Source organism: Aspergillus fijiensis, assembly GCF_003184825.1.
Source record: "Aspergillus fijiensis CBS 313.89 unplaced genomic scaffold BO72scaffold_15, whole genome shotgun sequence".
NCBI classification, from domain to species: domain Eukaryota; kingdom Fungi; phylum Ascomycota; class Eurotiomycetes; order Eurotiales; family Aspergillaceae; genus Aspergillus; species Aspergillus fijiensis.
This window is the reverse complement of record NW_024468991.1, coordinates 76640-98691: the sequence shown is the minus strand read 5'-3', so window position 1 is coordinate 98691 and position 22052 is coordinate 76640. Positions and strand designations below refer to the sequence as shown.

Genomic DNA, 22052 nt, shown 5'->3' with positions numbered 1-22052 from the left:
AACAACTGCAGAGATGATCTTGCACGCACGGAGGAGCGACGTTGTTGGTGATATGCTGGTTGACGGAGACAAGGGCACTCCAGCCCTGCAGCTCCTCAGCCCCTGAATCCATCCCCCTCATGTAATGGCCTAGTGATAGACGCTTGCGAGCTAGAAGAACTAAGCAGCTTGGATAACTACCAGAACGCCGTCGGAACCCACTTTATCCAAACATTCAGAACGTCGATCCGAACGTCGATCCGAAATAGAACGATGAGAACAACGACTATATTTCCCTCCCACCGTGGCACCAGGACAACCAGATCGATGGTTCAAATAAAAACGATCAGGAGCACGAAAATCGGAACGATGGTCGAAACGTTGTTTTGAACATCCCACCGGCAACAGCAGCAGTGATTAACTTGCAGGATGGCGGCTACCCACTATTCCCGGTACACATTCTCAAGAACATCAGAGTTCCGAAAGCTTATGGTAAATTTACGTCAGACATGGTCTGTCACCACAAGACATGCACCCACCACACAAAAACGCCAGGCACGAAGCTCAGTGACGCATGGGCCCTACTGGCTATTCAGGAATCATCACAGGTACACACCACACCTACACGCCACACACGCCACACACGCCACACACTCCTTTTCATTGTCAGTTGCTGACCTCTCAACCTTAAACCTTGAACTCAGCAAAATAGCTTCGAGGAGTTCAGAACGCAGCGCGTCCACCGCAGCGCGGGTTACCGCCCGACTCAACCAATATCAGCCGAGAGGAGATGATGATGATACCGCTCATTTTCTGCAAGTTGTGTACATGTATCTTCCTATGGACGGGAGAAACATATTAGCAAGCAATATTGTCAGCCGCAACGATACTGAGCTAATTCAGTTCCAAAAGTCCATCGAAGCAGCTCTTCTCAGCCAAGCGAAAGATACCTAGTTACAGTACCCCGCAGACTTTCGACCAGCCGGGAAAACCTTCGACAGACAAGAGCGCCGTCAGGAGACGTCTACCTTCATTTTCCACGCACACGGAAAACTACTTCTTTCTCGTCTACCGCAAATCACACGTCCTCTGTGGTGAATCCAGTCATCGCCACAAGATATAGTGACTCAAGTCCCAAAGATCCATAACTGAGAAAGGCAGTCACCCTCAATACCGCAGGAAGATAGAGCCCCAGCCCTTGCTACAACCACCAACATGCAACCCCCCTACATCCTCCCTGCATCAACGCAACTAGCCATGACAGACCAGTACCCACCCCGACCATTCCAGTCCCTCCAAGCCTGCAGCCAGGCCCTCCACACCCTCCGCAACCATCTATATGCTGAAGGCAACGACGACCTCGTCAGCGAATACCTCGCCTTCCAACCCATCCCACCCGAAACCCTCCCCTCCCTCACCGACGAGGAGAACCGGCGCGCCCTCCTCGGCACCGTCCGAATCACCTTCTTCCCCGACATCGCAACCCTCCTCCTCAAAATCCCCACGACCGCCTGCGAAAAGGCCCATCGCAGCGTCGCCGAGGAGACCGTGGCCGCGCTCGCAGGGATGGGGGTCAGCATCGCGGAGCGCGCACCCACGGGGGCCGCGACGTACACGGCGCCCTCGCCCTCGCCCTCGCCCGCGAGGTCCGGGTCCGGGTCCGGGTCCGTGAAGGAAGCGGACTCGTCCTACCGGAATGGGCTGCTGGACGCGGACTGGCCGCAGTTTGTGATGGAGGCGGCCACCGACTCGGAGGAGTCGGCGAGGCGGCTGGACCAGGCTGCGGCGTGGTGGGTGGGCTGTTCGGGTGGGCGGGTGCGCGTGGTCGTGCTGCTGCGGGTGGCGCGGGCGAGGAAGGCGCTCACCGTCGAGAAGTATTTTCCGCGGCGGCAGTGGCAGTGGCAGCGTCAACGAGAGCTAGAAACTGAAAAGACGCCGCCACCGAGGTTTGTCCCGGGGTTGATCGCGAGGACGGAGGTCGATGTCGGGGTTGCGCCTCCCTGTGTGCGCGGGCCGCCGGTTGTTCTGGAGTTCGACCGGGTGGTCGGTAGGCCGCCGGTCGCCCCCGAGCAGGATGTGATCTTGGGGCATGCGAAGTTGGTCGAACTCGCTCTCATGGTCTTTAAATGACCTGCTGTTGTGTACAAGAATGAATTTGCGATATGTCCGGAGAGTTTCTTTGGCGGTTTGTCAAGTCACCTACTTAATTCTTGGAGCCCTGTTGCTCTACACCTTTTCTTACTCAATCATCATTCATCTATTTATCAAAGGAATGAACTTCTCATCAAGCTCTCTCACTTCATTTGATCTAGTACCAGACTTGAATGACTCTGTACTCCAAGATATGTCTCCCGGAATACATATCAGACAAGCCACCTTAACGGCTCCGGACGAGAGTGTCAAAAGAGGTCAAATCTTCCCATTCATTCCTCTGGAATTGTCAGAGCGCTACCAGTGTACTAGACGGCATATCACATATTCTGAGCTAAAGAGCCAATACACATATCCCCGCCTACAAGCACTGCGAGTAATAATCATTCTGCTTAGTGCAGGTCGACCCACTAGCGCAGGTCGTCGCCCCAGTCCATCCAATGCCACCGCACTGGCCGTAAAGAGGCGCCACGGCAGTGGAGGTAGAAGTAGCGGCGGTAGTCGTCTTGGTGCTAGTGGTGGTCTTGGTGGTAGTGGCAGTGCTCGTCGTGGAGGCCTTGGTGGTCGTGGTGGTGGCAACAGCGGTCGTCGTCGTCGTCGTTCCCGAAGAACCACCGGGCACATAGCTCTGCAGCAGGGAAAGATAGTAGGTGTAGGCGGTGCCTGTTGTCGGCTCCATGTTAAAGATATAGGTGCCCCACCAGGGTCCGGCGGACCACCACAGCGCGCCCAGCCACACGTCACTGGCGGCGCTGAGCGCGTCCAGCATCCCTTTGACGGCTGTCAGACACTGGCTGTTGGCGCCGCCGGCGAACTCGCCCAGGACCGCGCGCTTGCCGTTCTGGCGCAGCCAGGTGGTGGCGGCGGCGACGCGCTCGGCGCCGATCGTGGTGCTCACGCAGTCCGCGCTCGTGCCGGACCCATCGCTGTCGAGGTACTGGTGCATCTCGTAGATGATCTTGTCTGAGGGGTCGGTCAGGTTGACGAGGTTGGTGTTGTAGGTCGTCCAGGTCCAGGCGCCGCTGTAGGAGTTGCCCTCCACGAAGATGTACTGGCTGGTCGCGCCAGCAGCACGGATGGCATTGATCGCTGCCTGGTTGAGGTTGAAGACAAGGGTCTGGTCTTCGTCATGATACTCGTTATCTGCGCGATACTTGTTAGTCCGTAAACGTGCAGAGAGACCGAAGGAGACGTACTGGTATCGAAGATGACATGGTCGTTTGACGCGAACACCTTAGCAACAGTGGTCCAGAATGCGGCAAAGTCGGACGTAGACGTGATGATGTTTCCATAGCTAACAAGCATGTCTCAGTTAGAACCCTGGGAGAATCAGGAAAGGCTCGCTCACTATCGTCCAAAGTTATGGGGGTCAACGACCGCGTAGGCTCCGAGGCTGGTGATTGACTCGATAGTCTGATCACAGAGGTCAGTATGATGTAGAGAATTCAGCCAGAATGCTAGAACATACGGCCTTGAGATCCGCCAGGTAGGTGGCATCGGCCGTCCCGGTCAATGAAGTCGGAATCAGGCGCTCCATCATGAACGGAACGCGGAAGATATTCATGCCCGCATTCACCAAGACCTGGATCTTACTCGCGTCAGGCCAGATGTAATCCGTTCCCAGAACACCGGGGATGTTGGCCTGGCCAAACTCTGCGCCAGACTCATTACTACCAAGCCCTATCTGCAGTCAGTACAGGTCTCTCAGACGTAGGAGCTGAAGGATGGACGGTGGCCCGTACAGAGAAAATTGGAGGAGCGTTTGGCCTGAGGGGCCGCCCACACCTGGGAGAGAAGCAGTGCCAATACGGTGAACTTCATGGTGTCCAAAGCGCCGGTGCTGATGCTGGATTGCTACTGTCCTTTCTTCTATCCCATCGAGCTTCACCACCTCAACTTATACCCCGAAGACGGGGGCCATATTGCCCAACCCGACCCCTGAAGCACAACAACAAGAACGAGCGACATCGACTCCGCTGCTCACGAAGACGGCCTCTCGGGCCGTCAGCCGCTGTCGATGACACACACACACACACACGCACAGTGTGGAGCAGCAGTGACAGCGACCCCAGACCCCAGACCCCAAGCTCCGAAGAAAACGCGGAGACAAATCCGTCACGGCAATTTCTTGTCCCGCACAGACCATCATTTCCCAGTGGTGTGGTGCCTGAGCCCCACTGCAGAACAGTGACGGATTAGGCATGCCTTTGCCGATCCGGAATGGTGCGAGGGGGGGGGGGGGGGGGGGGGGGGGGGGGGCAGACCAGGACTAAGGACTGGCAGTTCGTCTGACCTCGCTTAATGCCGAGTGATATAGGGCGTGAGAGGCAGGCCACCGCGTCCGTGCCAACCCCGGGATTGCACGAGGAAGGCCCAAGAAACAGAGTTCGTGATGCGGAGAATATCCCGTCCACCCACGTTGCTTGGCGCTGCAGGCTCCGGGGGTCATTGTTCCTTTTCCCGGCAGGAAGCCCACCGGCGCTAATGCACGCGCTTGGCGTTGGGTAGCATGGGGGAATTCACTGCCGAAACGTCGGTGGCGTGGTCAGGTGCCCCTGAGGAATCGTCGGCACTATTCCATTGTTTGAGGGGGATCGTGGTGCTTGCGTAACATCCTGGCGGAAATTGGGTGGCCAGGACTTTGTGACTGGTCTAGTTCACCAGATGTATGAGACCCTCAAGCACCCTTTGGGATTATTCGAGAATAGGAAGGACATGGACACACAGTCTTGAGGATTTCAGATCATTTCACAATGGTGATTGGGCCAGCCAAAATATTATCTGGGACAGGTGAAATAGAGAAGGAAGACATAGATTCGTATTATCAAGCCGTCTGAATGACTATACCAGATAACTTGAAGTCGTAGCGACGATTAAAAAGACTTGGTTGGATAGGGATAGCAGGAGAAGAGAGAGGGAGAGATCGATCGATCAGCGCAATTAGTGGGGGGGATCAGGCGAGGAGCACATGACCGTGCGGGGTTGAGTTTCTTCGGCGGCTCTTCTGCACCTCTGCAATCTTGCAATCCTGCATAACTTTGTTCCTGACAATCCCAGCTACAGGCTCACTACCTTACTGGTTACTGCTACTGTTCATCTCATGCATCAAAAAAACAGCCTTTCATTTGCTAGACTAGTGCTAAGCTTGGAGATCCTGCCGGAAGTAACAAATTGCCATCATACTTTCTCCCTTCTTGTCATTCCTTGTCATTCTCCCTCTCTCGTCGAGAACATCTCAATGGCTATCTTCCCCCCTACAGGCACTGCGAGTAGAAGTCATTCTGCTTGGTGCAAGTGCCGCTGGCGCAGGTGGTGGGGCCAGTCCATCCCTGTCCACCGCACTGTCCGTACAGCTGGGCAACATTCGTGGACGAGCTCGAGGTGGTGGACGTCTTGGAAGTGGTGGTGGTGGTCTTGGAGCTGGTGGTGGTGGTCTTGGAGCTAGTGGTGGTGGTCGAGGCCTTGGTAGTCAAGGTGGTGCTGCTGGAGCTGGAGCCGCCCGAGGTCGAACCGGAGTAGGTCGAGTTGAGGGTACCGAACTTGATGTTGGAGTAGGTGACATACGAGTTCGGGTAGTTGGCCTCAACGTAGGTGGCATTTCCGGTGGTGGTGGGGCAGGTACCGCGGGCGACACCAGGGCTGGTAGCCGAGCTGGTGGTGGGGTAGTCGCTGTCGAGCCAGAGCATGTCGGCGGCGTGGTCATCCCACAGACTGAGCACCAGGACCATGCCATCGCCGAGGGCGTCACCCATGGCAGACAGTCCACCGTGAGTGTCGAAGACGTTGGTGTCGCCGAACAAGGTCTTCTCGGCCTTGCAGAAGCTCTCGGTGATCGAGTTGCCGCTCGCGGCAGTGTAGGTGGAGGGGCCGTTGCCAATCACGACACCGTTCTGCACGTAGAGACGACGGATCTCAGTCAGGGTACCAGTGTCAGTACCATCGTTGGTGATGAACTGCGTCACGACGGTGAAGGGCTTGCTGGTGTCGACGGTCTTTCCGGGACCATAGAAGTTGGTGTTGCCCAGGCGGTAAGGGTTGAAATCACATCCATCAGGATCGCAAGTACCGGAGTAACGGTCGGCAGTGTCACTGTAAGTGCCACCGCAAGAATCGCCCGTACACATGGTCTGCTGGACGGAGTCGCAAGGGTGGGCGGTGAAGGCACTGGAGACGCTGTTCGCCTCCCAGATATCCATCTCAGGGCAGCAGGAGCCGTGGTTACCGGAACCCGCATTGACATCGGTCGAAGATGGCTCCCAGCCCTCAATGTTGGCTTGACCATCGATGAACTTGAGATCCCGAGGACATTGGGAGTCGCAATATCCGGTTCCATACTTGGCGCCAGCCTTGTTCGTCGGGAAGCGGGAAACGCCGCCGTCAGCGTCCATAGAGACGAAGTAGAGGGCGCCGTTCAGTCCGCAGGGGAGGTTGGAGACGTCGACATCGAAAGTGAATTCCCGATTGAGAAGCTTGAAAGTCTCGTAGGTGCTGTCGTCAGCCAGAAGGTACAGACGCGAGCCAATGTTCTTCTGCGACGACGTCGTAACGAAGTTGAGACGGAGCGACGAGCCGCTGGTGGTCACACCATAGGTGCTCGCGTAAGTGGCACCCTCGAGGGCACATTCGGACGCGCAGGTGGTATCGGTGGAGCAGATCGAACTGTCCCAAGTGTTGCCGCTGTAGCAGTTGGTGTAGCCACCAACCTCGTGCACCCAACGCCAATTGGCGTCAATGACCACGCTGCCGCTGGTGGTAGTGCAGCTACCACTGCCGCTGCAGGTTTGCCAGGTCAAGCTGGGGTGCGTTTCAGTGGTGTAAGTGCCGACCTGCTGCGCATTGCTGGTGGCCAGCATGGACAGCAGGAGAGCTGTTTTGTAGATGGAGAAAGAGTCAACCATGGTTGCCAACGGATTGAGGGACGATTGGAGCTTGAAGCTGAAGGAAGATGATGATCGAAGCTGATGATGGCGACACAAACCGTGGGAATGGCATGGCCTTTTATATCTTCTTCATCGCTCATGTCGCTCTGCTGTCTATACAATTCTATAGACAAGATAGATCGTGAAGCTGTTTTCCTCGAGCTCAGTAGAGCACGACGGCTTTCCGGACCGCATCCCGACCGCAATTTCGTAGGCGCTCTGCACAATTAGCCACCTCCGCGTGGTATACCAAGAGCAGAGGCGAAGTGAGTCCGAAATGAAGGGATTAGTTCCTTGACAGGAACGGCAGTCCGCCGCCGGCTAATTGCACTCACGTGGGCGTCAGCTTGGCCGTACGGGGAAGAACCGTCCCCAGATTGGTAACGTATGGGGCGAGAATAGCCGAGGCATGGGCTGATTTTCCCCAGTTTCTGCAGTGTCTGCAGTTTGCTCGCTCCTTGTTCAGGATGAAGTACCGGCCTGAAGAGGCTTGCATGGGCTGTGACATCCCCAGGTGCTGCAGTGTAATTGCCGTATGCAACCCCGTTTAGCCAGGCCAACCACGTGGTCCCCGCCATGGTATGTACGCGAGTGATTCCATATAGTGTATTTGGTCCATTGTGTGCTATGTGGCGCTCGGAGTTGTGTTTCCTAGATGCCGAATGTGAAGAAATCGCGCATACATTGACGAAAGAAAGAGGTTGAGAAAAATCTTGAGATGAAAGATGGAAGATGGAAGATGGAAGAGCTGAGGAAGGTTGTTGTTCATTCATTCATTCTTCTTCCGCCCGGTACGGAGCCTGAAATGTCGGGCATCAACCCCGGCTGCCTAGCGCAATCTAACCTGTCGCCCCAATTCGTCTATCACAAATGATAGGAAATTCCCTCGGAATCATAACTCTTGACATTGAAATGGCCACATTTTCTTCCGACTGACAGATAGAGCTCAAACAAATCCAACGAGCTTTGTTGAGCTTCTCAAAAAATAATCTATATCTAGTCTATCTATAAATGGTCTTCACCTCAAGCACCCACAACTATGTCCAATGGAAACATGTCAAATGCAGAACCAGATTCATCACATGCTTGAATGTCTTACTCCGACCTGGCACTTTGCACCTCCTTACTCCACCACCCGCCATTAGTATATTCAACGAAACATTCAAAATCCCAAGAGTAGTGCCGCAACAACCCCTGCAGTCTCTCTCCTCCATATCGTCACAATGTCAAGAAAAATCACTCCGACCGCGCACTCTTCGTCTTCTTACTCCTCAACTTCATCATCAGAAACACCAATCCGTACGATGTGATGCAGAACAGCGCCGTAATCCCAGTCTACAAGCAACAAGGTCAGTCAATCATTCATCTTCGAGCCAGGGACAGAGACAGAAACTCACATCTCTCCAGGAATAGTACTTCTCCTTCAAGTTGAACGATTTGGCGTAGTCCGCTCCGGTCGAATACTGGCAGAAGGAGCACGAGTCCGTCGCGCTCGCGTCCAGCAGGTAGCCCGTGTTGTTCGCGATGAAGTCTGCCATGTACTGACCGCAGGTCTGGCCAGACGGGGCGCTGAACTGAACGAACTCGGACGCCTTGCATTGGACTTTCACGTCCCAGAGCACTTCGCCCAGGAGACCACCGACGAGGTAGGTGAAGGGGTCCAGGTAATAGATCCAGTAGCGCCAGAAGGGCGTGATCTGGTCGTAGGGCACGACGACACCACAGAAACTGATCATGCCGGCGCCGATGAGAATGGGGTTCATGATGGCGGCGAAGTACTCGTTGGGCGCGTAAGCGGCGATGGCCTGGCCAATCGATGTGTAGAGGAACTCATAGACTGGGTTTGTTTGTTAGCTTAAGCTTGAGGATGACCCGAAAAGGAACTGCGAGAGGTGAAGCATACAGATCATCTGAAGGTAGACATGGCCCGAGATGTAAGCCGAGACGGGGAATCCAGCAGTGAAGTACCAGCATGCGAAGTAAAGTGTGGCGCAGATGATCAAGTACGGGATCTCGGAGACCGTTTGAGCTCCAATGAAGGCCATCCAATGGTAGGTTTTAGACTATTCACTAAAATTAGCGGAGTCAGCTGCAAGAGACGCTCTTGTTACGTACCTTCTTCTCTCGAGTCTCAAAGATATCGCGGTTGTGCAGGAAGAACGGCTGCATCTGATTGATACAGCCCGGGGCAACGAAGATGAAGTTGAAGATCGCAAACAGGCGCAGTTGAAGTGCGAAAGTGCCGTCTCCCATCTTCCAGAAAGTGAAACCACTGAACAAGGCAGCGAACACGTGAAGAATGATCTTGTTCCACATGTAATCCTGCGATCGTTAGCACCGAGCTATCTGACTTTACATCTGAAACATACCGGTGAGCGCCACAACTGAGTCATCAAGCGTTCGAGAACCATCTTGAACTGAAACCAGATGGGGGTGGCGAAGTCACGGTGGTCCTCCTCTCCGGTTGAGTTCGCTTCGGCTTCCTTGTTGAGTGCTTCAAGATCCCGGAGTACGACCTCACGTTCTTCGGACTGGCTCCAGACATCAACCCAATCAATCGGCTTCTCAGTGTTGCCTTGAATCACTTCCACGATGTGCTCAGCAGGGTTCACGTCAGGTGGACAAGGGGCACCGTTCTTCGCAAAGTAATCAAGAACCTTCTGTGAGTCTTCGCCAGTCTCGCCGAAATAGGTCATCTTGCCTCCCTTCGCCAGCAGGACGAGCGAGTCGAAAGCGTCAAACAGAACAGCGGACGGCTGATGAATCGTACACAACACAGCTTGGCCACCATCAACGAGCTTCCTCAAGAATCGGATAATGTTGTAGGCCGATTGCCCGTCCAAGCCCGAGGTTGGCTCATCCAGAAATAACAAGGTCGGTTTGGCCACAAGCTCAACGCCTAGGGTCACTCTCTTGCGCTGCTCAATGCTGAGGCCCGCGCCCGGGACACCGATCAAAGCATCCTTAATATCACTGAGCTCAAGCAAGTCAATGATGTGGTCAACATAGGCGATTTTCTCTTCCCGTGGCACGCTGGCAGGTTGACGCAACAGAGCCGAGAAAACTAAAGCCTCCCTCACAGTAGCCGTGCCCTCGTGGACGTCCATCTGTTCACAGTATCCGGTAGTCCGCTGAAAGCTGATACCTTGAGGTCGTCCGTCAATGAGAATAGATCCGACGATCTCACCGCTGTCCTTCCGCTGAGCAAGCACATCAAGCAATCTGAGATCATATTAGCCAGGTAGATGTAAAAATGGGTAATCATCAAGCTTACGTGGTTTTACCAGCACCCGAACTTCCCATTAGCGCAACCAAGTTACCAGGCTTGACATACCCGAACACCTGGTGCAAGAGCTGCTTCTTCTCTCCGTGAAAGGGAACATAGTAGTCGAGACGATTCCACGTGAAAGTGGACTGCTTACCCGTTTGCGCAAGAGCATTGCCCTCTGACTTGGAAGCACTGGATCCTTCTTCATCGGCTACCTTGGACTTCGCACCTCGTTTGTAAAGGAGCACAGAGGAACCAGATTGGTTGTTGTTCATTTCGAGGCCCAGCGCAGTGAGAAAGATGAAGAATGCCCAGAAACCAACAATGATACCGAAGCTGCGCCAAATGTGGTGGAAGGAATAGCTGTATTGCTCCCGAATGTAAGCAGCCCCATTAATCACACCGTCTGTGCTTCCTTTGACCGTGCAACCACGATTAGACGAGGCACCGGCCGGGTAACCAGATCCGTAAGGGATATAGTCAGGCGCTACACAGTCCAACTCGAGTCCGACAAACTCGTTGGCCATCAGGGCTTCGAACGCATAGGCACCTGGATTGAGGTAGAAGATCCAGCGGAACCAGACGTGCATCTGCTTGAAGGGAATGAGATAGCCTGCGTCTTAGTTAGCTTGGTTCATCGAACGCGAGCTTCCACTGCGTACCTCCGTAGACGAAAAATACTGTCGAAACAAACCCAGTCATCTTCGACGCGTTACCGAACTTCTTACAGAGAGCACCAATTGCTCGGAACATCTGCAGGAAGCACAGCGTTTGAATAACGACGATGATCCAGTAAGTAAAGAAGCGGCCAGCATCCATCCGCAATGCAGCCATGAAGTACAGAATCAACGAGAAGCACGAGACCTGCACCAAGACAATAGGAACATCGGTGATGGCGTTGGCGATCGCGAAGGCTGTTGGCCTGTAAAAACCAAATCTCTTTTGGCGCGAGAGAATCGGCCGACCCGTGAAAGACGCGGTTGTTTCCGACATGGCATCTAGAAGGAAATAGAGAACTGCGAAGAAGAGAGCACCTGGTCGCAAAAATATGGAAGAGCTGTCAAGCTTGAGGTTGTAAAACAGACTACCACAGACAAGAGCTTGAAGAATAGCAGATACCACCTTGATAATAACAGATAGCTTATCACCGGCCAGAATTTGGAACTGACTGAACTAATGTCAGTAGCTAATCAAGGTCCAATCGTTCGACTTCACTCACCGAACTGTGCAGCTGGCGACTTGGTGCCAGAGACCCGCCGTGTAGACGCTCTGCGGCCGAGGGAGATGCTGCTTTCTCTTCTCCATCAGCACTGCATTGGCCAAGTTGATCTCTTCGTCAACCAGCTTCTCTGGTGGCTCGATGTCCTCGAGCATCTGAGAGCAAATTGAACTCCGGCGGTAGTAGGCCTCGAATTCAGCTGCAGTATTGGGCACCTTCTCTTCCATTCCCGGGGCCACGATACGCTCCGTGGTCACGGTGACGGAGGTAAGAAAATCGGCGATATTGGCACCCCGGGGACAGACGAAGCCCATGTCTTCAAAGTAAGCTCTGGCCATCGCCCGCGGACCGTAGTAGGTCACCATACCATCTGCTAACACCAAAACCTTATCAAACTGGTCGTAGATGCCGTTGCCCGCCTGGTACATGGTAGCCACGATCGTCTTCTCGTTCTGGTCTGCCTCGCGTCGGAGCATGCGAGCAAACTCCACTGCCGTCTTTGAATCCAAGCCGCGAGTTGGATTATCCCAGAACTGAACAGGGCTCTGCAGATGAGTAATACTTAGCAATAGATCCACGAAGTTGCGATACATTCATGACCATACCTGACCAGCCATCATCTCCGCCAATGACACCCGTTTCCGTTCGCCACCGGAGACACCTCGAATGAACTCGTTGCCGACCAGGGTCTTCTTCGTGTGCGGAATGCCCAAGGAGCCCAGGATGTCATCTCGCTTCTCTTGCACGTACGCATTCCTGTCCTGCAGATGTTCAGGTCGTTCCCGAGGTACCTTATTCCGCAGAGCAAATTTCATCGTTCGATTGACCGTTAGCGTGGGGAAGTGCACATCGTCCTCGTTATTGAACATGATCTGTTGGCGATACTTCTTTGCCTGCTTGTGGTCCATACTTCCGTAACGGGTCTCGCCCACGACCTCATCGAAGGCACCGCGATCGTTCGACAACACTCGCAGAAAAGAAGTACAGCCGGAACCGGGACGGCCGAGAACGAAGAGCATCTCCCCCGGTCGAACTTGGCCAGTGATCTCCTTCAAAATCGTCCGCTTGGGCCGCCGGCTTTTCTGGAACCAGCTGGTGATTTGTCTCGGGTCGGCCACCGACAGTAGTGTTTCTCCCAGGGCCGCATCAGGCGCGGTAACGTTCACGCTGACATTGCGGAAGGTGAGCGTCAGGCGCTTGCGAATATCGGAGGCCCCAGGCTCCATATCGACCGTTGCTGAGGATGAAGATGTGTCCATGTTTGCTGATAGGTCCGATCAGATCGTAGCTATGCGTGCTTGGGTGTCCCGGTCAGTATATCCGCCATAGTTCTGGCTGGAAAGTCCATACCTAAGAATCACGGTCCATGAAGCTTCAGCCTAAAGAAAACTCACTCAGATCCAGAGATGCATCTGAAGCTACCTTCGGACAGCTCGAGGAAGCTCAGACTCTTTTATTATGATTTGGATTCCTGCGTGGCATATACGATACGCAATTACTGCCAGTGCACATATCCGCAGATCCGTAAAGCCGATATCCGTAAAGCCGCCCAGCTTCACCGACGAGCTTTCCGATTAGCTCATTGGCCAATCTGGAGGATTGGTCCACAGAAGGCGTTGCTTATCATGGCTCCGATGGTCCACGGATATGAAAATGCAGTGTTTTTGATCTATAGCCGGCCGCGCTAGAATTTGCGTTGTCCACCGTGCCTGGACATCTTACCCATAATGACCTAATTCAAACCCCGATTCAGAATGGCGAGCTTTCTTGTTCAGGGGCTTGATCCAGCCTTATCCCGAACTCTGTTTCAGCGCGAATCAGATGCGTTTCTGCTGGCGTCAGGGCCAGACCACTCGGATGAGGGACCTGGACCCGCGAACCGCGGAGTCATCCTGGCCGCTGATGAATCAAGACTGTAGGAAACGGCTTTCTGGCTATCTCAACTAACGGGAGGCCAAGGGTCAGAAACAGGGACATCAGCTGTCTTCATCCCGTTCACCGGAACTCCGTCACTGAGGTAGAACAGCGATGATGGAGCTGTGATAAGGCGAAGTATCGAACGATCGACCACGTGGCGATAGCAATATTTTGTCTGTCAGATAGCGCAATGAATGTATGTGCTTCGGGGAAGACCTGACGGGTCAACAATATGCACTTTGGCATGCTGTTACGTATCCCCTTTCGCACGGGTAGAGAGCCGGTGTCTCTGTGATGTCTTAGCCACGTGTATCCGGATTTCCGTAGTCTCTTTCCTGAGGAGTCGAAACGTTGGCTCTTTAAAGAGAATCCCTGCCATACTCTAGCCAGAACTGACATGATCCTCATCCTATCGGTGGAGACAGCTTGAAAGAGACAGCCATTGGAGACAAAGCACAAGAACTTGTCTTTGATGCGAATGTGCCAAGCAAGGGCCACAAGGTTCGAGCGGTTTCAGCATTTCAGCAAAGAAGATAAAAGAAGAAAGAAACAATCTAAAGCAAGAAGACTGAATGTTACCAGGTCTCTTCCCTAATCGTTATCTCGTTCGTGTAAAGTTGAGCGATGGTGGTAGTTGAGCCGCCGCACTAGACGGGGTTGACATTCGGCGAAGACCAGCCAACAACTGGCGGGCGGTCGGTCTCTTGGCTCCGGCTCCCGCGTATCTCTCAATTTCTCCCCGAACACCAACCACCACCACGCAACTTCTCCGGACCTGACCTTCCACCCGGTCGGCGACCCCCCCTAATGGCGTGAACCACAACACCATTCCCCCTTTCCTTGGGCCCTACATTCTCATCACATAACAAGATACCCACACAACCATGAGCGCCTCACGGGTAGGCCGAGCGACGCTCAAATCCGCCAAGGGAGCAGCAGCAGCAGCAGCAGCAGCAAAGCCCGCCAACGCTGCACCCCGTACCGGCGCGAAGAAGAACAAGCTGAAAGCTGCAGCCCCAGTGTAAACAACCCCATTACCCCGTCCTCCATTCCCAAAAAAAAAGACCCCCAAACTAACCCACCATCCCCCAAAGCTACCCAGAATACACCCCGGCACTCTCCAAACGCGCGCACCCCACGCTGACAGACTTCCACCACCACCCGCCGTCCACAACGACACGCATGAGCCCGCGCGTGATGACCGTGCTCGGCGTCAGCGCGCTCGGCCTGAGCGCCTACATCGGCTACCTGTACGCCTCGTACCGCCGCGAAGTGACGTACTCGCAGAACCTGTCCGCCACGGTGCCCGCCACCGCCAACGTCACGGACCGCTACAACACGACGGCGCGCACCTTCGACGCCGACGTCGAGATGTCCGAGAAGCTGATGCGGCTGGGCGCCAAGCGCCGCGACCTGTGCCGCCGCGCGCGCGGCGACGTCCTCGAGGTCAGCTGCGGCACGGGGCGGAACATCGAGTACTACGACTTCGGGCCGGTGCGGCGCGGGATCGTCGACGAGCGGACGGGCGCGGTGGGCGTGCGCGGCTGCCGCTCCGTCACGCTTGTGGATCTCAGTCCCCAGATGGTGGAGATTGCGCGGCGCAAGTTCGAGGAAATCTACCCTGGGGATGAGGCCCTCCGCAGAAGGGTGGAGTTTCGGGTGGAGGATGCGGCGGCCGTCGGGGGCGGCCCTAGTCGGGAGATTACCGGGGCGGCCGTCGCGGGCCAACCCAAACCATACTTCGATACGGTGGTGCAGACGATGGGGTTGTGCTCGTTGCCGGACCCCGTGGGCACGCTGAAGCATCTGGGGACGCTGGTGGATCCGCAGAAGGGCGAGATCCTGTTGTTGGAGCACGGTCGCTCGCATTATGCGTGGTTGAATCGCGTGCTCGATAATCTGGCCCCCGCCCATGCGGATCGGCATGGGTGTTGGTGGAATCGCGATATCGGCCAGATCGTGAGGGAGAGTGGCTTGGAGATCGTCGAGGAGAAACGCTGGCATTTTGGCACGACGTGGAAATATGTTCTGAGGCCGGCAAGAAAAGCAGCCGAGTAAAAGTGTGGCTCGATGATCTTGTGCTGTTGTTTTGGGAGTGGCACGCTTACGGTGTAGATGGTTATTGTTGTAGATTTGGATGTACTATATGTATCTATAGTGGTTCTTCTGGGTGGAGTTGTGTTGTTCTAATAGATAGATTTAGAGATCCTATGTCAGAGTAGATTCTCCTGAGTAATGTAGACGCGGAGGACGAATCCAGCATGCGACAAGTAGGCAGACCTTGACATATTGCTGGGAATCGGTGCATAAGATTCGCTGGGAGTGTTTGCTTTGAAAATTCTGCTAGTTTCGTTCCAGATCACTACTCACGACAGACAATGGGCCGATGGAGGTCAGAGACCCTGACCAGGGTTAGTGATAAATGGAGCAATAGCCTCAGGCGGATAGGGCTGAGGGACGAAAGGGACCTGGAACCGATAATGCCCGGACCCGACCATTTGTTCCCCCGTCTCAGAGCCCAGTCGAACGATGGCCGTTGCATTCAGGGGCACGTCGAGCTCGACCGCGAGCACCTTCACGCAATCATCATCCTCCGAAGGGCTCAACTCCCATCGACAGAACCAGCGCCCATACGGGCAGTCATGCGAAACCGCCGCGTGGGTTAAAGGCCCACCCGGTTGAGGAGACACAAGGACAGTCTTCCACCCGGGCTCGCGCGGGACCAAGCCCCCGACGGTCTCATGCAGCCATTGAACAACAGACCCGAGAGCGTAGTGATTAAAGCTGGTCATCTCGCCGGGGTTGATCGACCCATCCGGCAACAGGCTATCCCATCGTTCCCAGATGGTTGTGGCCCCCTGCATGATAGGATAAAGCCACGATGGACACTTGTCCTCGAGTAGCATCCGGTAAGCTAGGCTCAGATTGTTGCTGTCACTGAGGGCCTGGAGGATGATGGGGGTGCCGGCAAACCCTGTGGCCACGCGGAATTTAGCCATACGCACCAGGCGCGACAGCTGGTGGCTGATGGTTGTACGTTGGGTTTCGGAATCTACCAAGCCAAAGACGATGACCAGAGCATACGCTGTTTGGGAGTCGCCGGCGACTAACCCGCTCGGAGTCACATACTTGGCATGGAAGGCTTGGAGGTGTCGATCGGATGCTTGCTGGTAGTGGATATAGTCGGCTTCATAACCGAGAAGCCGACTGATCTGTGCCAGGGTTCTGGTGACGCGCACCAAGTAGGCATCTGCCACGAGCACGCCGCTAGTCCGCCCATCTCCTGGCTCGTCTGATGGAGCCTGAGGATCCAGCCAGTCTCCCAGCTGCCAATGGTCCGGATCCCACAGCCCATCGTTGCCCCGATGAACCCCCTGGTCCAGCCATGCCTTCATACTGGGATACTGTCGTCGGAGGATTTCCACATCACCCGAGGCTTGATACAGATTCCACGGCAGAATGATCACCACATCGTCCCAGACAGCCTGCGGCATCGGAGGCCAGACGTGCTGAAGCACATTCGGCACGACTAGTGGAGGCACTCCTCCATCGTCATGCTGCTCTGCAGCTACGTCCTCCATCCAGTCGGCCAGCATCCCTTCGCAGTTATACAAGAAGGTTGCCGACGGGCTGAAGACCTGGATATCACCGGTCCAGCCCAGCCGCTCGTCCCGCTGGGGGCAATCAGTTGGGATGGACACAAAGTTGCCTCGCATGCTCCACCGAGCGTTGCGATGCAGCTGGTTGATCGCATCATTCGAGCACTCAAAATCCCCCGTCGGAGCAAAGTCTGTGTGTAATATCAATGCGGTGATATTCTCCTGCCAAGAGAGTGATGAGGACAGGGGGTCCCATCCATCTACCTGCACGAAGCGAAATCCATGAAAGGTAAACTTCGGGGACCAGTCCCTGAGGGTCTCTCCGGAGGAAATGATCACGTCGGTGCATTTGGCTTGACGCAGCGGTCGTATGCCCAACTCCCCATTCTCCAACACCTCTGCGTGCGTGAATTTCACCTCAGCATTGGCGGGCAGTCCCAATTCCCGCACATGAAGTTTACCCACCAGATTCTGACCGAAGTCGAGAATCAAACGCCCAGAAGGGGTGGTAAACAAGCGCCGCGCTGTAACCTGCTGTGTAACCCGGACAGCGGGCGCTCGAGGGACGACCAAAGATGCCTCCGGCAAAGCCAGCGTCACGACCGGCTTCCAAGCCGCCGCCGCCGTCGTCGTCGTCGTCGTCATCTCCTGGTAGTCGGGGTCGCCGTGCCAGTCCCCCAGCTCCTCGCGCATGTCGTACAGCTCGCCATCATAGATCTCACTGCGCACGAGGGGGCTGAAGTTGCATTTCCAACTGCTGTCCGACATGACCTGCAACAAGTGATCCTTCCGGGCGCCAACGATCTCCAATTGAACGAGCGCACCGATCTGGTCGCCGTAGAGGCACCGCCTCCCACCGTTGAACCCCAGGCGGCCTGCATACCACCCCTCGGCCACCTCCACTCCCAGCACATTGCGAGCTGCGATCCCGGCAGAGACATCATGAGCCCGGTACGCCATACGATGGTGGTAGCTCGTCCAGCCCGGGGCCAACTCGTCGTCCCCCACCCGCTTCCCATTCAGATAGACCCGATACATCCCCAGCGCTGTCACGTAGAGTCTCGCTTGTTCCACGGCACCAAAATCGGCGGGGAGCTCGAAGGTCTTCCGGAACACGACCGGTCTGAGAGTCTGCTCGCCTCCGATCGCCGGGTGAACCATCGGGACAGCGGCCCAGTCCTGCTGGCTGAGCAAAGCACACTCCACCCGGCTCCATGTCGACCACGCAGTGCAACCAGCATGCTCTTTGGCTTCTGGGCCATGATCTCCTCTCGTTTCCGTCCAGGTGCCGTGAGCGCGCACGCGAATCAGCTTACGTTCGCGTGAGCGCAGCGGAGGGCCCGGCCATGGCACCCACGTCGACTCGGGGCTGTCCACTCGATAGATCTGTCCTTCGTCCTCCGGATGGCATTCCGGTGCTTTCAGGGCAATCTCGTATGCGGTTTGGACCCAATTGCGAATACTCTTGTTCGAACAAGTAGCCTTCCACGAGAGACGGGGCGCGTCATGCTGGATCCCGAAGCCGGACGGGGAGTGCTCGAATGCGAGAGCGAAAATTTCGGCCATCTCGAGGTTGCTCGTGAAGGAAGGAAGCGACTAATACTGGCCTGTAAATTGTTGATCATGAGTCCAAACAGGGAGGGAATTCTCCTTTCATATGAGGACTCGCATCATTTTTGCCCCGAGATAACCGACAGGAACAAGCCTTCAGCACTGCGAGGGATAACTTGGGAGATCGAATAACAACACACTTCGAATTCCGGATGGCTAGCTCGCTATGCACACCATCTGTTGTAACATATATCCAACGTGGAAAGACAGAGCCGGTATACTGATTGATACTAGGCCATAGATAGTGGCGAGGCTGGATTGTGGAAATGACGCTCGGGTTGGACCATGCCGAACGAGGCGGCCAACGGCTTCCCCGCAAAGCCGGCAACTGCTGCACTCAACATGTGATTACGCCGAGACCTTTCACAAATCATGTATACAAAACTACGAAATGCGCATTACTTTGGACAAAAGAAGTACATTTGTTTGAAGTTTTTTTAATCCTTTTGTTTTGTATAGCAACCAGGAGTCCGTAATAATGCCAGCCATAAACCTAGGCATAGCCCCGAAGTCCTCAATCTCCCGGTACAATCATCCGCTTTCATAACATTCCGTAAGATCTAAAACAATAAAGAATTTTTTTTCCATCTTTTTGGTGCTGCGGTGTTGGTGAAGAACCATCCGATTGAGCAGAAGGCAATCAGAGGTCGGAAGCATCACATCATTGGAATGGACCAATGAATGAGACGCTGCCCGAAGGCGAAGAACAGAAAAACCAGTAATTAGAAGGAGGCAACCATTCGACCAGCGCACAGTACCGCCCCCTTGATCTGCGGTGTGCGACTATCTAAGATGGCAAGACGATTTGTGTTTGATAAAAGAGACAACCAGGTAGCAAGAAACGAGTCGCTAGAACGCCGTACAAATGCTAGCATGAAGAATCGTGACGTGCGCAAAGAAACAAGAGAAACCACGTCTGATCGATCGACGGGCGATGTGTCGGAAGCGACCACAGCGAGTCGACGAAAAGAAAAAAAAAGGTTTTGTTAATACATATCGGTGAAAGGTGGAAGAATGGCGACGGCGTGATATTCCTGGTTCGAGCCGAAAGGCCGTTTTTAAACTTTACGGAAATCTTTTTACGCATGTTAGTAAATGTTGTCACCTCGTCATCAGAGACGAAAGAATGTAGTAGTGCATACCCGAAAGCACAGGATAGATCAGCTCGAAAGCCTGATAGATCTCCTCACGGACTTTAGCACCGGTGAGGACAATCTTGCCACTGACGAAGATCAGGAGCACGATCTTGGGCTTCATCATGCGATAGATGAGACCAGGGAACAATTCGGGTTCGTAAGAACTGAAGTTGTGGTGGCGACTAGCCAAGCCCTCCAAGCGGATCGGGAACTTGATGTCGCAGGAACCGACAATGTTCTGGATTTTGAAATCCGTGAACTTGGCGTTGAAGCCGAGCTTCTGGATGATACGGGCGTATTTTCTGGACGCCAGCTTGGAATCATCTTCCGACTTGGCACCAGTTACCACCATCTTGCCGGAGGCGAAGATTAAAGCAGTCGTCTTCGGCTCTCGGATACGCATGATCACGGCCGCGAAACGCTATGGGAAGAGAAGAAAAGACCAATTCAGCCACAATGTCCCCTGACGTGCCAAGCTCAGGAGGATGTGGAAAGTAATACCTTTGGGTTGTACTCCGCATTTCTTGCGTGGAGCGCGATCGTCTTCAGGTCCAGGCGACAGTCAAGGTTGACCGTGGCGACAATGTTTCTTTGAAGATAGAAAAAAGTCTTGTTCAGCAATCTGGTAAACCAGAAGAACGAGAACAGTAAGAGTATACTCACTGCAACGTAGGCACAATGCCGCTTCCTGGCGCGTTGGCACCAGGAGTAGCAGCGGGAGTTGCGGGCGCCACCCCATTGCCATTCGAGGCATTTGCTCCCTGCTGCTGACCGTTCAAACCTCCATTGACACCTTGAGCCATTGCCATGTGTGCGTCTTTTTCGGAAGGTGGCGTGAGATCACCAGCACCACCGGGAAAGGACAGAGAGGCAGGAGAAGTGAAGGCCCGGGCCTGCTGCGCAGTGGCCGGATGAGTTGTGAGAGAATCCATCGCGGACGAGAGTCAAGATACTCGAGCCGTAGACCAGCCGACGCTGAAGAAGTGATGAGAGCTTTCGGATGACAGTCTGCACCAGATATTCTCAGTCAGTCCAGGGAGACAGACAAGGCAAGGGAAGTGGTAAGGTGGTGGTGGTGGTAGTTAAATAGTGAAATGGTTGCGAAGTTGACAGGAAAAAGGCGGTCGGGTGGCGAAAAAAAACACCCAACGGCGACGAAAGAGTCACGTACCCTTTTGTGGGAGATGAACAAATCAATGTCTCCCCTACAGCAACACTGCCCACAATCGACGAACCGTTTCAAGAGAATAAAACGGAATGAGGTCCGAGGTAGAGTGCCAGAGATAAAACCAACAAGAACCCACAAGTCAAATCAAGTCAAATCAAGTCAAGTCAAGATGACAAGAGCCTGACTGAATGATGATCGAGTAGTACCACGAAGCCCAGATGGAGGATGGGAGAGAGGACGGTGAGGATGAGAACTAGAAAAGCACAACCAAGTGTTTTCTAGGGAGCAGGGAACAACTCGACGCAGCCTCTGCAGATATTGCAGAAGTGAAGTAACAAGCACAGAGTGAATAGGGAGTGTCAAGACAGTGCGATGCACGTGATATGATCAAAGGCAAAAACTTTTTTTTCCTCTTTTGGAATTGGTGATGTCTATCTGCGTTTGGAGAGAAGGTGCGCGTGGATGTGAAGAAAGAGAGAGAGCGACGAAGATGCGAACCTGAGGTTGCAACCTTCCTGTTTCAGTAACTGAATCTGAAACAGTGTAGTAGTAAGATAAGAAAAAGGAAAGAGGGAGAGGTATAAAAAAATATAACTTCTTCAACCTTTTTCCAATTCTTGGCTTCCTAAGAACTTCTTCCCGGGGAATCTTAGACCAGCGCGAAAAGCAATAGAGACAGCTAAAAATTTAGCGGCTCTGTGAACTGTACGAGTGGAGAGGATAGGGGGTATAGGAAGGGGGGGAGGATATCGGGCGGGAAGAGTGTGTATGGCTTTCCGGGCGGTGCCAAGACCAGAATCAAAAATTCCAACAGAGTCAGGAAAGTGGGAGGTTGGGCCTTTATATAGGCTGACTCACAGCCGCCGGGGGGGTGGGTGGGTGATGAAGGGAAAGGTAGGGAAAGAAGGGGAGCTGGCGTCAGGGGGGGCTGGGCCCGGCGGCGAAAGGCGGCAAAAGCAGCGACGGTCACCCATGGGTATGGCTCATTTGGCTGGTTTAGCACAAGTATCTTTCAGTGTTTTCAGTGTTTTTCTATGGACCTAACGCTCCACTAGCGGCTCTTGGAGGGTGGCCAACGCCGCCCA

At 54.4% G+C, this 22052-nt stretch overlaps 8 protein-coding genes across 8 annotated transcripts; 2 read left to right on the top strand and 6 right to left on the bottom strand.

The window, feature by feature from the left end:
• The first annotated feature begins 1063 nt into the window (after window positions 1-1063).
• BO72DRAFT_58137 (uncharacterized protein) lies at window positions 1064-2300 on the top strand. Its single transcript, XM_040950545.1, has one exon. The coding sequence runs from the start codon at window positions 1195-1197 to the stop codon at window positions 2107-2109; it is 915 nt and encodes a 304-aa protein (XP_040802820.1). The 5' UTR covers window positions 1064-1194; the 3' UTR covers window positions 2110-2300.
• egl2 (putative endoglucanase) lies at window positions 2208-4345 on the bottom strand. The gene is made up of 5 exons (XM_040942919.1): window positions 3873-4345; window positions 3599-3810; window positions 3479-3543; window positions 3327-3424; window positions 2208-3273 (listed from the first exon to the last, which is right to left on the bottom strand). The coding sequence occupies exons 1-5, from the start codon at window positions 3949-3951 to the stop codon at window positions 2492-2494; spliced, it is 1236 nt and encodes a 411-aa protein (XP_040802819.1). The 5' UTR covers window positions 3952-4345; the 3' UTR covers window positions 2208-2491.
• A 980-nt stretch (window positions 4346-5325) lies between these two features.
• cbhB (putative 1,4-beta-D-glucan-cellobiohydrolyase) lies at window positions 5326-7152 on the bottom strand. Its single transcript, XM_040950544.1, has one exon. It carries the CDS (start codon window positions 7026-7028, stop codon window positions 5385-5387), a length of 1644 nt encoding a protein of 547 aa, XP_040802818.1. The 5' UTR covers window positions 7029-7152; the 3' UTR covers window positions 5326-5384.
• On the bottom strand, window positions 7153-7772 carry BO72DRAFT_58131 (uncharacterized protein). Its single transcript, XM_040950543.1, has one exon. It carries the CDS (start codon window positions 7625-7627, stop codon window positions 7277-7279), a length of 351 nt encoding a protein of 116 aa, XP_040802817.1. The 5' UTR covers window positions 7628-7772; the 3' UTR covers window positions 7153-7276.
• A 332-nt stretch (window positions 7773-8104) lies between these two features.
• BO72DRAFT_58090 (putative ABC multidrug transporter) lies at window positions 8105-13189 on the bottom strand. Its single transcript, XM_040950542.1, has 10 exons — window positions 12887-13189; window positions 12142-12833; window positions 11537-12081; window positions 10980-11485; window positions 10324-10930; window positions 9419-10271; window positions 9165-9371; window positions 8953-9112; window positions 8447-8886; window positions 8105-8384 (listed from the first exon to the last, which is right to left on the bottom strand). The coding sequence occupies exons 2-10, from the start codon at window positions 12793-12795 to the stop codon at window positions 8286-8288; spliced, it is 4071 nt and encodes a 1356-aa protein (XP_040802816.1). The 5' UTR covers window positions 12796-12833; window positions 12887-13189; the 3' UTR covers window positions 8105-8285.
• A 1024-nt stretch (window positions 13190-14213) lies between these two features.
• Window positions 14214-15726, top strand: BO72DRAFT_446593 (class I SAM-dependent methyltransferase). The gene is made up of 2 exons (XM_040944328.1): window positions 14214-14474; window positions 14548-15726. The coding sequence occupies exons 1-2, from the start codon at window positions 14338-14340 to the stop codon at window positions 15509-15511; spliced, it is 1101 nt and encodes a 366-aa protein (XP_040802815.1). The 5' UTR covers window positions 14214-14337; the 3' UTR covers window positions 15512-15726.
• Window positions 15407-18946, bottom strand: BO72DRAFT_446592 (alpha-L-rhamnosidase). Its single transcript, XM_040944327.1, has one exon. It carries the CDS (start codon window positions 18616-18618, stop codon window positions 15847-15849), a length of 2772 nt encoding a protein of 923 aa, XP_040802814.1. The 5' UTR covers window positions 18619-18946; the 3' UTR covers window positions 15407-15846.
• A 687-nt stretch (window positions 18947-19633) lies between these two features.
• Window positions 19634-20582, bottom strand: BO72DRAFT_446591 (TBP family protein). Its single transcript, XM_040944326.1, has 3 exons — window positions 20463-20582; window positions 19806-20388; window positions 19634-19738 (listed from the first exon to the last, which is right to left on the bottom strand). The coding sequence occupies exons 2-3, from the start codon at window positions 20200-20202 to the stop codon at window positions 19722-19724; spliced, it is 414 nt and encodes a 137-aa protein (XP_040802813.1). The 5' UTR covers window positions 20203-20388; window positions 20463-20582; the 3' UTR covers window positions 19634-19721.
• Between the last annotated feature and the right edge of the window lie 1470 nt (window positions 20583-22052).